This window comes from Asparagus officinalis, chromosome 5 (assembly GCF_001876935.1).
Source record: "Asparagus officinalis chromosome 5, Aspof.V1, whole genome shotgun sequence".
NCBI lineage: Eukaryota > Viridiplantae > Streptophyta > Magnoliopsida > Asparagales > Asparagaceae > Asparagus > Asparagus officinalis.
Window position 1 is genome coordinate 87,376,439 of NC_033798.1, and position 14,598 is coordinate 87,391,036.

General features: G+C 35.8%; 1 protein-coding gene across 1 annotated transcript; it reads left to right on the top strand.

The window, feature by feature from the left end:
* LOC109840053 (protein IQ-DOMAIN 1-like) lies at positions 10,536 to 12,874 on the top strand. Its single transcript, XM_020408549.1, has 5 exons — positions 10,536 to 10,719; positions 10,830 to 11,063; positions 11,148 to 11,375; positions 11,923 to 12,036; positions 12,119 to 12,874. Exons 1-5 carry the CDS (start codon positions 10,651 to 10,653, stop codon positions 12,692 to 12,694), a joined length of 1,221 nt encoding a protein of 406 aa, XP_020264138.1. The 5' UTR covers positions 10,536 to 10,650; the 3' UTR covers positions 12,695 to 12,874.

Genomic DNA, 14,598 nt, shown 5'->3' on the forward strand with positions numbered 1-14,598 from the left:
AAAGGGATACATGACAAAAAGTGCATTATAAAGCCAAACCTCTCTCTGGCTTGTTCTTCAATTCAAAACCAAGTTTAAATATTTGTTCTGTCTTGTGTGTGTAAGAGAGAAAGGGAGGGCAAGGTGACGACAACAAAAGGAAGGTGAGGAGCGGCTTTGGCATGGAAAGGAGAAAGGCGATGTAGATCTGAGAAGAGAAAGGGGGAGAAATTAAAGAAAAAGTTAATATTTGAATTAAGTAAACCAAAAATATTCACATTTAAAATTATAACCGTTTTAGCAAATATCTATGCTACCATATAAAAAAACTAGGGAGAGGTATTTCCAATTATAATTAAAAGGGTAAAATTATAAATTTGCAAGAAATGACTCTTTATCTTTTCTTTTTTATTCTTGTTCTTCTTCTAGGATTTTCTATAATTTTTATAAATTGGAGCCTGTATTATGGCATATTTTCTTAATCTTTTTAGGTTGTAAATCTACAAAGAGAAAGCCTAAGAAAAAAAGTAATAAATATATCATATCATGTCATACTCCCTTCCCTTTACAAGTGGGAGTTTAAGAAAAACTTTCACCTGACAAAAATGCCCATGACTTTTTGATTATTACATTATTATCCGATTATAATTAATATGTTTAATTAGAATAGTTAATATAAATTATATGTTATCTGCAGAATTAGAAAATGAAAAATTCTAAACTAATCTTATCCATGGCCAACATATGTATCTCTAGTTTATTTGAAAAAAGTATAGTCTTCATTTAAGATCCCTATCATCAAACAAGTTTCTATCTTATCATATGGACTTACATGACGCTAGCCAGCTATGCACGCAAACTTTATGCATACACCTCCCTCCTAATAGGAATTCTATTAGATAAATACGTAGCTATAAAAAAATTCATCTAAGCCCTCTAAATTTTTATTTATAAATTAAAAATTAATTGATCTACATTTCTATAATATAATCCTAGCCCATGTTAGTCCACAATCCTGGCAATCCGTATCCATACCACATATAAAAGAGGATTATCTTGTCTAAACTTTTAATTTCCATTTTTACCCTTTTAAGTTTGATAATTTCTTAAATGTGTTATAGTTATAATTAATCATTCACTAATTATATATAAGCTCTTATTAATTATGCATTGCCTCACTTTCTGAAAAACTTTGGTCACACTATTATTTTATTATTTAATTATGTTATTTAATAGAAACTTTGAAATTTATCCATAATTTATCTTCACATAATATTTACAGTTCTAGAAAAAATTAAAAAAAAATTCATTAGGCTCATGCCTTACACCTTTGGGTTTCACCTCTTATGCAGGACTACCCGTTACTTTGCATCTTATTGACTTTTTAAAAGTATGATAGTAGTATGAAAAACAATTTGTATTTATTGTAATTGTAATAGTATTCATAGTATAATAATTTTAATATTATTATTTAAATTAATAAATTACACTATAATTTAATAATTATACAATTTAAATAATTATACAATTTAATAAATTATTTACTAATAGTATAATAAACTAATTTAGTAAATTATTTTCTAATAGTATGATAAACTAATTATTAAATTAAAATATAGTTACTAATAGTATTATAATTATTCCATGCATACTATTATTATATTTAAAAGAGAGGAAACTACTCAACATATTTATAATTATTTTAATAAATTATAACAATTATCTAAACTATCATAATTAATCATACAGTTCATTTATACACAATTTTATCATACAATTTATCTATTTAAACAAATTTATAATTATTTAGAATTTATATTGATATGCAAGGCAATTCATTATTTTACATCCAACAAAAAAAATAAAAAACATAAAACAAAATAGATATGCTCTCGTGCAAAGTACGTGCATTATACTAGTTACCAATAAAAGAGGATAAAGTTTCCATCTAAACACCCTAGTTTTTTTATTTATAAGTTATAAATTAGTCAAAATTAATTAGATAATTAAGTTTAATTTGTTCGGAGATTTACTTTTACTGTAGTGGGTATCTTGATTATTTCATACCTTGAAGTAACGACGTCAATAGGATTTGCTGAGAAAAGTATAAAGGTTAGGAGGTTTTTGTGAGAAATCCCATATTTGATGGGATTAAATCAAAATTTCAAAGTAGAAACAAGTAATTACAAAACCCCTAAAACTAGGGGGATTTCTTTCAATTAAAATTGTTAAGGGGGATTTTTAACACCATGAAGGGCTCGATGTATCCTTTTATTGCTTGGACGATTTTACTAGCAGAAAATGGTATTTAGGTTATTTTCACATTTTGAAGTTCTTTGCAAAGAGAACTGTAAAGGTCAGGAAAGACTATCACATTATATTATGGTAAACCTAAACTATTTTGCAACCGAGTTATAGTAAAGAAATAAACAAAAAAGAAGCACCCATAATATTTAACACCTAGTATAAATAAAAAAACTACGTACTATTCATTTATCTACGTCACAATTTATACAAAGAAAATGGTGAGGATAAGAAATTAATTGAGGATTTCAACAAATTATGAAGATTAAAGATAATTTTCTCTATGGAAATCACTTGACCCTCACTCTCTCTCAAATTAAATTCTCGCACACTATGAAAAAGAAAGATATTATTTTTTCTCTCTTAGAAGATACAAATATTAAAAAATAATATGTTTTCTATCAACTGTATTTGCACAAGTCAAAATTCTAATGTGGAGAATGTTAGTCTATGGTTTTGTTTGGCAATGGTTTGAGTGAGTTATTAAGGATAATTAATTATTCATTAACATATCAAATACAGAAAAAATTACATGTGAAATAAAGAGAAAACCCATTCACATTGTCAAACTCAAAATTAAATTAAAAAGGAAAAGCAAACTTCTTGATGGTTAAAAAAAGTTAGGGAAAAATGTGTACAGGTCCCAAAAGCAGAAACTTCATGTGACGAGACCCCCCATAGTTTTCCCCATGTGAATCAGCCCCTTGATGTGTGACACTTTGTACTGCAGCTTTTTTTTATCAATTATTACATGCCAGCTAAGCTAAAATCCCCAAATTATCTTTATCCTCTCTCCTCAATCTCTCAGACCCAGCAATCATATCATCTTTCTCTCTCCTCTCCTCTCTCTCTCTCTCATCTCTCTCTCTCTCCTCTCTCCTCTCTCTCTCTCTCCTCTCTCTAAAACTAAGAGCTTTCTCAAGCTCGTCGTCCTGGCCCTCGCCCTCCTCCTCGCCAAGGCTCCCCTCGAGTTCGCCGCCGCCTCCCCTCCTCTCTTCTACCCGTCCTCGTCGCCGTAGATCATCGCCGCTCCCCCGCCGTAGATCGCCGCCGTCGAGACGCACAGAGCATTAATCCATTAGCTAGAAGAAGAAAAGAAAAAAAAAGAAAAAATGTTTGACCAGCTACAAATAAATGAACGATTTAATTTTAAAAAATAGTTAAAAGTTGTCCCCATTTTTCCACTTTCACGAGACATCCACGTCTTTTTGGAGGAAGCTGAATTTGCAATAAACCTAATGTGCGCAGTCTTTTGTATTTTAATTTCGAACAAATTTTTAAAATAGACCATTTTTAAAACTTAATTAGCAAAATAGGCTGAAAAAATATTTAATTACCAAAAATCGTTGTAAGCTGGGACGGTAGTTATAAATCGTTGTTATAAATGAGGATACATTCATGTTTTTATAAATCGTTGTTAATTATATTTGATAATAGTTATACCTAATGATATGTTATTTCTATATGCTATCGTGGTAGTTCTAGTAACCCTCGAGTTAGTTCTAGCTTCTATTACCCTAGTTCTAGTTTGTATACAGCCAGTTCTAGCCCACACCTTGCTAGTTCTAAACCAAGCCAGTGTTTTTTACAAACAAATTTGTTAATTCTAACTTCTACGTTAGTTCGAGCTTCTATTACCCTAGTTCTAACTTGTATACAGCTAGTTCTAGCCAACACCTTACTAGTTCTAAACCCAACAATGGTTTTTTGCATGCACACTTGTTAATTCTTACTTCTACGTTAGTTCTAGCTTCTATTATCCTAATTCTAGCTTGTATACATCCAGTTCTAGCCTACACCTTGTTAGTTCTAAACCCAACAAGGGTTCTTTACATGCGCAATTGTTAATTCTTGCTTCTACGTTAGTTCTAGCTTCTATTACTCTTGTTCTAGCATGTATACAGCCAGTTCTAGCCCACACCTTACTAGTTCTAAACCCAACAATGGTTCTTTACATGCACACTTGTTAATTCTTGCTTCTACGTTAGTTCTAGCTTCTATTACCCTAGTTCAAGCTTGTATACAGCCAGTTCTAGCCCACACTTTGCTAGTTCTAAACCCAACAAGGGTTCTATACATGCGCACTTGTTAATTTTTGCTTCTACGTTAGTTCTAGCTTCTATTACCCTAGTTCTAGCTTTTATACAGCCAGTTCTAGCCCACACCTTGCTAGTTCTAAACCCAACAATTGTTCTTTACATGCACACTTGTTAATTCTTGCTTCTACGTTAGTTCTAGTTTCTATTACCCTAGTTATAGCTTGTATACAGCCAGTTCTAGCCCACACATTGCTAGTTCTAAACCCAACAAGGGTTTTTTACATGCCTTGCTAGTTCTAAACCCAACAAGGGTTTTTTACATGCACACTTATTAATTCTTGCTTCTACGTTAGTTCTAGCTTCTATTACCCTAGTTCTAGCTTGTATACAGCCAGTTCTAGCCCACACCTTGCTAGTTCTAAACCAAACAATGGTTTTTTACATGCACACTTGTTAATTCTAGCTTCTACGTTAGTTCTAGCTTCTATTACCCTAGTTCTAACTTGTATACAGTCAGTTCTAGATCACACATTGCTAATTCTAAACCCAACAAGGGTTTTTTACATGCACACTTGTTAATTCTAGCTTCTACGTTAGTTCTAGCTTCTATTACCCTAGTTCTAGCTTTTTTACAGCCAGTTCTAGCCCACACCTTGCTAGTTCTAAACCCAATAATGGTTCTTTACATGCACATTTGTTAATTCTTACTTCTACGTTAGTTCTAGCTTCTATTATCCTATTTTTAGCTTGTATACAGTCAGTTCTAACCTACACCTTGCTAGTTCTAAACCCAACAAGGGTTTTTTACATGCACACTTGTTAATTCTTGCTTCTACGTTAGTTCTAGCTTCTATTATCCTAGTTCTAGCTTTTATACAGCAAGTTCTAGCCTGTATACAGCCAGTTCTAGCCTTGTTAATTCTTGCTTCTACGTTAGTTCTAGCTTCTATTACCCTAGTTCTAACTTGTATACAACCAGTTCTAGCCCACACTTTGCTAGTTCTAAACCCAACAAGGGTTTTTACATGCACACTTGTTAATTCTTGCTTCTACGTTAGTTCTAGCTTCTATTACCCTAGTTCTAGCTTGTATACAGTCAGTTCTAGCCCACACCTTGCTTGTTCTAAACCCAACAAGTGTTTTTTACATGCACACTTATTAATTCTTACTTCTACGTTAGTTCTAGCTTCTATTACCCTAGTTCTAGTTTGTATACAGCCAGTTCTAGCCCACATCTTGCTAGTTCTAAACCCAACAAAGGTTTTTTACATACACACTTGTTAATTCTAGCTTCTACATTAGTTCTAGCTTCTATTACCCTAGTTCTAGCTTCTATACAGCCAGTTCTAGCCCATACCTTGCTAGTTCTAAACCCAACAAGGGTTTTTTACATGCACACTTGTTAATTCTTGTTTCTACGTTAGTTCTAGCTTCTATTACCCTAGTTCTAGCTTGTATACAGCCAGTTCTAGACCACACCTTGCTAGTTCTAAACCCAACAAGGGTTCTTTACATGCACACTTGTTAATTCTTGATTCTACGTTAGTTTTAGCTTCTATTACCCTAATTCTAGCTTGTATACAGTCAGTTCTAGCCCACACCTTGTTAGTTCTAAATCCAACAAGGGTTCTTTACATGCACATTTGTTAATTCTAGCTTCTACGTTAGTTCTAGCTTCTATTACCCTAGTTCTAGCTTGTATACAGTCAGTTCTAGCCCACACATTGCTAGTTCTAAATCCAACAAGGGTTTTTTACATGTACACTTGTTAATTCTAGCTTCTACGTTAGTTCTAGCTTTTATTATCCTAGTTCTAGCTTGTATACAGCCAGTTCTAGCCTACACATTGCTAGTTCTAAACCTAACAAAGATTTTTTACATGCACACTTGTTAATTCTTGCTTCTACATTAGTTCTAGTTTCTATTACCCTAGTTCTAGCTTGTATACAGCTAGTTCTAGCCCACACCTTGTTAGTTCTAAACCCAACAAGGGTTCTTTATATGCATATTTGTTAATTCTTACTTCTACGTTAGTTCTAGCATCTATTACCCTAGTTCTAGCTTGTATACAGCCAGTTCTAGCCCACACCTTGCTAGTTCTAAACCCAACAAGGGTTTTTTACATGCACACTTGTTAATTCTAGTTCTAAACCCAGCCCGTGTTCTAGAACTGGCTCTATATAAGCTAGAATTATGGTAATATAAGCTAGAAGCTAGAACTAAGATAGAAGTAAGAATTAACAAGTGTGCATGTAAAAAACACGAGTTTGGTTTAGAACTAGCAAGGTGTGGGCTAGAACTGACTGTATATAAGCTAGAACTAGGGTAATAGAAACTAGAACTAACGTAGAAACAAGAATTAACAAATGTGCATGTAAAAAACCCTTGTTGGGTTTAGAACTAGCAAGGTTTGGGCTAGAACTGACTGTATACAAGCTAAAACTAGGGTAATATAAGTTAGAACTAACATAGAAGTATGAATTAACAAGTGTGAAGGTAAAAAACGTGGGTTTGGTTTAGAACTAGCAAGGTGTGGGCTAGAACTGGCTGTATACAAACTAGAAGTAGGGTAATAAAAGCTAGAACTAACATAGAAGCAAGAATTAACAAGTGTGCATGTAAAAACCATTGTTGAGTTTAGAACTAGCAAGGTGCGGGCTAGAACTGACTGTATATAAGCTAGAACTAGGGTAATAGAAGCTAGAACTAACGTAGAAGCTAGAATTAACAAGTGTGCATGTAAAAAACCCTTGTTGGGTTTAGAACTAGCAAGGTGTGGGCTAGAACTAGCTGTATACAAGCTAGAACTAGGGTAATAGAAGCTAGAACTAACGTAGAAGCAAGAATTAATAAGTGTGCATGTAAAGAACCATTGTTGGATTTAGAACTAGCAAGGTGTGGGCTAGAACTGGTTGTATACAAGCTAGAACTAGGATAATAGAAGCTAGAACTAACGTAGAAGCAAGAATTAACAAGTGTGCATGTAAAGAATCATTGTTGGGTTTAGAACTAGCAATGTGTGGGTTAGAACTGGCTATATACAAGCTAGAACTAGGGTAATAGAAGCTAGAACTACTGTAGAAGCAAGAATTAACAAGTGCGCATGTAAAGAACCCTTGTTGGGTTTAGAACGAGCAAGGTGTGGCCTAGAACTGGCTGTATACAAGCTAGAACTAGGATAATAGAAGCTAGAACTAACGTAGAAGCAAGAATTAACAAGTGTGCATTTAAAGAACCCTTGTTAGGTTTAGAACTAACAAGGTGTGGGCTAGAACTGGCTGTATATAAGCTAGAACTAGGGTAATAGAAGCTAGAACTAACGTAGAAGTAAGAATTAACAAGTGCACATATAAAGAACCCTTGTTGGGTTTAGAACTAGCAAGGTGTGGGCTAGAACTGGCTGTATACATTTTAGAACTAGGGTAATAGAAGCTAGAACTAACGTAGAAGCAAGAATTAATAAGTGTCCATGTAAAGAACCATTGTTGGGTTTAGAACTAGCAATGTGTGTGCTAGAACTGACTGTATACAAATTAGAACTAGGATAATACAAGCTAGAACTAACGTAGAAGCAAGAATTAACAAGTGCGCATGTAAAGAACCCTTGTTGGGTTTAGAACTAGCAAGGTGTGAGCTAGAACTGGCTGTATACAAGCTAGAACTAGGATAATAGAAGCTAGAACTAACGTAGAAGCAAGAATTAACAAGTATGCATGCAAAAAATCATTGTTGGGTTTAGAACTAGTAAGGTGTGGGCTAGAACTGGCTGTATACAAGCTAGAACTAGGGTAATAGAAGCTAGAACTAACGTAGAAGTTAGAATTAATAAGTTTGCTTGTAAAAAACACGGGTTTGATTTAGAACTAGCAAGGTGTGGGCTAGAACTGGCTGTATACAAGGTAGAACTAGGATAGAAGCTAGAACTAACTCGAGGGCTACTAGAACTACCATGATAGCATCTAGAAATAACATATCATTAGGTATAACTATTATCAAATATAATTAACAACGATTTATAAAAACATGACTGTATCCTCATTTATAACAACGATTTATAACTACCGTCCCAGCTTATAACGATTTTTGGTAATTAAATATTTTTTCAGCCTATTTTGCTAATTAAGTTTTAAAAATGGTCTATTTTAAAAATTTATTCGAAATTAAAATACAAAAATACTGCGCACATTAGGTTTATTGCAAATTCAGCTTCCTCCAAAAAAGCGTGGATGTCTCGTGAAAGTGGAAAAATGGGGATAATTTTTGACTATTTTTTAAAATTAAATCGTTCATTTATTTGTAGCTGGTCAAACATTTTTTCTTTTTTTTTCTTTTCTTCTTCTAGCTAATGGATTAATGCTCTGTGCGTCTTGACGGCGACGATCTAAATCGGGGGAGCGGTGGCGATCTACGGCGACGAGGACGGGTGGAGGAGGGGAGGGGAGACGAATATGATTGCTGGGTCTGAGAGATTGAGGAGAGAGGATAAGGATAATTTGGGGATTTTAGCTTAGCTGGTATGTAATAATTGATAAAAAAAGACTACAGTACCAAGTGTCACACATCAAGGGGCTGATTCACATGGGGAAAACTATGAGGGGCCTCGTCACATGAAGTTTCTGCTTTTAGGGCATGTACACATTTTTCCCAAAAAGTTAACTTGTAAGAGCATCTCCAACAGCTTCCCCATCTTCTTGAAATACTCAATTTTGGGGAATATAGAGGTTTTTTTTGGTCCAACAGATTCCCCATCCAATTCCCCAAAATAGGGAAGAAGGAGAAAAAATAGGGAGCCTTCCCCAAATCTGCAGCATTCTCCAAATTTTTGGAGAGAGCTTTATTATTGTAATAAATGCGATTTTTCAAAATGGAGAAGCTGTTGGAGTTGGAGCAAAAATAATTTAGAGAATATGACTTTTGTTTCTCCATTTTGGAGAAAATTTTGGGGAAGCTGTTGGAGATGCTCTAAGTAATCTCTCTTTAACTTGTATGTAATCTCTCTCTTCTCAAACACTAAAAAGAACACAATTATTAAACTAAATATTATATAATGAATCAACTAGTTCGGTTCTTATTTACTCCATATAATTAACGAGCCTATCCATTCTCTTTTCGCGCTTCTTGCTTGAAGAATACCAATCGCTTGCAGAGTTAGTTGGATTCATATCCTCGCCCATTGTCTTATCCAATGATTCCAATCTTCACAGTCGATTTCAACACCTAGGGATGAGATAAGTCTAAATAGGTCAAGGGATGATTTTTATATGTAATAGTAGTTTCAAGAACTTTTTCAGACAATCGTGGAAGTCTTATGAGGGCTCATCTGATCCTTCAAAATTAGAATCGGCGATGAGAATTGAGATAGTTGGAAATCTCCAATTACCACGTAGCTAATGGGATAAGAAGCGGATCAGTGTTAGGTTGGTTTGACCACTCCCCTCCCCCTGCTAGGTTGGTGGAATAAAATTGTACCAGAACTCAAAATGTCCGAATTAATATTTATCCCTGATTTTGCTATTTCTAAGTGTTGATCTTTCTTTAACGTGGCTAAAATACATTGGTCCGGAGTCGAGAATTGAATACAATCGAAGCGTACAAATTGAACATTTTGAAAGTTTGAAAAAGTGTGATGGGACCTTAAGCCGCAGCATATTCATACCAAAGTCTGACATATTAGCAGTAGCATAATAACCAAGTGGGGCTGCTTGTGCCTCTCAGACCAATAAACTAAACCCCCTCAGAATCTGCACCCAACTCTTTCTCATTCGTCAACTCAAATTCCCTACCCCTTCAAACTTCAAACCTGCCTGCTACGAGTATTTAGTTGTTCTTTTTCCCTCTAAACTCAAAAAGCCGCTCATCTTTCACTTTTAAATAAGAGCTTTGCTACAGAGATCCAAAATATGGGACCAATAAAGGGGACAAGTAAGATGTCCCCCTCTTATTAGATAATGAGTTGGTAATCATTAATGATGGCCAACTCATTATCCAATAGGAGAGGGACACCTCACTTGTCCTTCCTATTGGTCCCATATTTTGGGTCCTTAAATAAAATTCTTTAAATAATCCAACAGGCGCCCAAATGAATAGCTTCCGATTGGCTCTTAACAGCGGTGGCAGAATCGTAATTACTCACCCCAACCAGTCAAGCTAGCGGGTCCCCCGAGAAAAAGTTAGAGCGGATCCAAGGTTATCCCGATCCGCCTTCGCTTTCAAATTCAAACACTCGAACTCTAAAGACTAAAAAATACTCTCCCACTCCCTCTCTCTCTCTCTCATCATACTTCTCCCTTCCATCTTCATTCATTTCCAATTCAGAGCTTTTCAGGAGATGGGCGGGTCAACCAAGTGGATAAAATCGCTTGTGGGCGTCAAGAAACAAGACAATGACGATGACAATGTGATGATTCCGACTCTCTCTGCGTTCCATCCTCCACCAAGTTCCAATCTTTCTCGCTTTAGTTCGATTTACACTTCATTTACTGAACTGGGCATTTCTTATTTTTGAAGGAGAAGTTGACCACTGGAGGCAATATCAGAAAAGGTAAGAAGTGGAAGCTGTGGAAGGGCTCCTCAGGTTCTAGAAGCAGCAGAGGGTCAGAAGCAGCTTCAGATACCTCCTCAATCGCTGATGGGTTTACTACTGCAATGGCTGCGGTGGTTAGAGCTCCTCTCAAGGATTTTAAAGCGGTCAGAGAAGAATGGGCTGCTATTAGGATTCAAACTGCATTCAGAGGATTTTTGGTAAAACTGAAAAAGGCCCCTCTTTCATACACAAAGATTGCATTTTTCTGTCACAAATCTTAGTTTTGAGCGTCTCTCATTTAGGCTAGAAGAGCATTGAGGGCGCTTAAGGGAGTGGTGAGGCTTCAAGCTCTTGTTAGAGGCCGGCAAGTGAGGAAGCAGGCTGCAGTTACTCTGAGGTGTATGCAAGCTCTTGTTAGGGTTCAGGCACGTGTACGTGCACGGAGGGTAAGGATGTCGACTGAGGGGCTGGAGGTGCAGAAAATGCTCGACGAACGGCGTGGAAAGGCTGAGGTTTTGAAAGAAGCTGAGGTACCGTCTAATTTTTGGTGGGATACTGAGTTTATAGTTCCCCAAACATTTGGGATAAAGGCTTGATTGTTGTTGTTGTTTATACCGAGCTTATAGTTGCATGCCAAGAGAATTTCACATGATAAGATGAATGCTTCCCTGATTTTATTCAGATTTAGCTTTTTGTTTGTTGATTTTGGTGTTCTTGATTCCAAATTGAGCTTAAAAAAAAACTTTACCCCAATATTAGTAATAGTAGTATGCACAAATTTGGAAGTATCAGCTATAATTGCAATTTGCAAAACCTTGCACTTGCAGTAATTTGGTTTACGATAGAGCCTATTTTATAAACTTGATTATATATCTATAGCTCTCCTCACTTGTTACTACATCAGTTAAGTTTTAAGAAATTGCACTTGATTGTGCCTAAATAGACACAAGACAGGATAACATAGCCTAGTTTCCTAGGAGTTCTTTTCTAATTGATGTCCTCATCTATGGTGCATTTGAGTTTATGATGTGCCTGTAAAAGAGAATAATTAATTTGAATGAATTGTGGATTTTTCAGGAAGGATGGTGTGATAGCCAAGGTACCCTCGAAGAAGTAAGAGCAAAATTACAGATGAGGCAAGAAGGAGCTTTGAAGAGAGAACGAGCAATTGCTTACTCTCTTGCCCAAAAGGTTACCATTTATAGAATTCTTCTGAGCTAGTTTTCTCTGTACTATTGATAGACTGAAATATCTGGTTTTACTCAATTTTCAGCAATGGAGACCATCTTCAACAAATGGGAAGCCTAACAATTCATCGACAGCCTGTCTAAAACCTCATGAGCTCAGTAACAGCAACTGGGGGTGGAGTTGGTTAGAGCGATGGATGGCAGCGAAGCCTTGGGAAAATCGATTAATGGATCAAAATCCGAAAAACGGTGGAAATGTCAAAGAAATATGCCAAAAATTTTCTGAACCATGTTCAGTAAAAATCAAGAAGAACAATGTGACAACCAGAGTTTCAGCGAAGCCCCCTGCAATGCTCTATAATCATGGGTCTAAAGTTCCTAAAGTTTGGTCTGCATCCTCTTCAGAACTCCGTTATGATGAGAGTTCAGCTTCATCTTCTTCTATCTGCAACTCTACACCGATATCAGGTACTACACTATTAGCATCTGAAAAGACTGAGGAAAGCACTAACAGTAGGCCCAACTACATGAGCTTGACTGAATCCACCAAGGCAAAGCAGAAGATTTGCAAGGATTCTGAATACAGCCCTTCATTCTCTTCTCAATTAGCAAGTGCAGCATCATGGAAAGATAAGAGCTTGATGAGAAATCATGGAAGATGAGAATATTGTTGCTGTAATGTGAGGCCGTAGTGTTATCTTTTGCCACTTGTGGAAGTTTTAATTTTGATCTTCAATCATTTCCTTTTGTGTATGTTTGGTGCTCAACGGCTTGTTGTAGTGTGCTACCATGTTAATGTATTGTGTGATTAACTTCCAAAATGTCCTGGTGTTCTGTTGCCACTATTATCTTCACAATATATTAGAATAATTTTACTAAGGCCGTTATGATTAACGAAATATGGGTTGATAAATTTGAATGTGGATAGTCGCTAGATGCAGGTTGCAGGCCAAGCCATTTTGATAGGAAATGATGAGGGGAGAAATTACAAAAAATAGTGCCTTTCATCAGTAATTTAGTCTCTATTTGTACAAAATCTAAAGAACATGCGGAAGTAAGTATTAATCAACAACTTGTTAGGGTGTAAATTCTTCTCATACATTTTCACAAGATTATCTCCGGTCAGGTTATTAATGTTATATCTTTTTAATTGTCTCCTCTCAAGCTTATTTTAATCATCTTTGGTTTTTTATTCCATAGCTATAAACTTATGGATTATGACGTTATTAATTCCGAGAGGAGTGAGGAGTGACCTTTAACTTCCAAGGTTCCAAACTCATTGGAAGATTTGACTGGTAAGTTTGCATTAAGGTGAACTTTGACGGATATAGTGAGCTGTTTCTGCTTTGAGGAGATATTTGTATCTCTCCGACAGTGAGGGCCTCTTTGGTTGATCCAAAAACTATAGAAAATGCCCATCAAAAATTGACACAGTAGAATTTTACTGTTTCCCCCATAATCAGCTATTTGACTTGCCAAAATTAAAGAGGAAAGTGGCGGAAAAATTTAGGCGCCACTTAGGATTTGTGGGAGGAAAATTAAAGAGGAGCTTCCGTTTCCCAACTACAGCATCGTCGTCAAGCCGTTGAGGCAGCGCGAGCAGTGGGATTGGAGCCTTTTTGCTTGCCTTGAACGTTACAATGAGTTGTGCAGCAGCGATCTCGAAGTCTATGTTTTTTAGGATCTTTATGTTCTGATCGCCTGTGATTGGATCTGATGATTCGATTAATTGATTAGATTCAAATAAATTTAAAAAAAAAAATCCTAAATTGAGAAAAACTTTGATCTCCTTTAAGTTGATGGTCACATCTCAATCAAACATGCTTTAAGAATTCTAATATATAGCTATTGCTTCTCTTGACGGGAGGGATTACTTTCAAACAACTTATAAGAATCGAGGAATGTAATAGCAATTGATATGATGGCTTCATTTTGAGACAACTTATAAGAATTTGGGGGCCTAATAGCAATTTTAATGATTCTTTTAGAAGCCCATTTATTAGAAACTGAAATCTACATATTCCCAATTCCTAATGTTCTAATGTTTCATAAACCCAAAATGAAGAAGTGTTAAATGGAAATATGATCTCTATACAATAATCATAGGACAAAATTTTAAAAAACCACCTGTTTAGAAACTTATTTGTCAAAACTATCTATTTCAAAAATATTTGCTAAATTCGACTAGTTTCAGCCAACTAGTTGAAACTGGGTTGGATTTGACGAAAAAACTTTAAAAAATTTACGGGACTTGGAAGTCCCGTGAAGTTTAAGCCTCCCCGTAACCAAGTTGATTAGGAGCGTCAAAACTTCAAGGGACTTGAAGTTCCGTGAAGATTATAACTTCACGAGACTTGAAAAGTCTCGTGGAGTTGGGGCAGACAAGTCTCGTAGAGTTGGGGCAGAGCGTATATAAGACCCTCACGATTTCTTATCGCGTTTACCCGATTACAGTTATTCTCTCTCTTCTCCTTTACTACCAAACCAAACCCTAGACCCTTTCTCCTGCCGCCCCCCGCTGCTGTTTCCGTGTTGGCCAACCATCACCGTCAGAGTTCACCGAAAA

Excerpts from the sequence above, each read along its gene's own strand:
- LOC109840053 (XM_020408549.1), top strand. The coding sequence starts at position 10,651 with ATGGGCGGGTCAACCAAGTGGATAAAATCGCTTGTGGGCGTCAAGAAA. Across the intron at positions 10,720-10,829 it reads AAGACAATGACGATGACAAT|GAGAAGTTGACCACTGGAGG; the intron begins GTGATGATTCCG and ends TTATTTTTGAAG. Across the intron at positions 11,064-11,147 it reads CTGCATTCAGAGGATTTTTG|GCTAGAAGAGCATTGAGGGC; the intron begins GTAAAACTGAAA and ends TCTCTCATTTAG.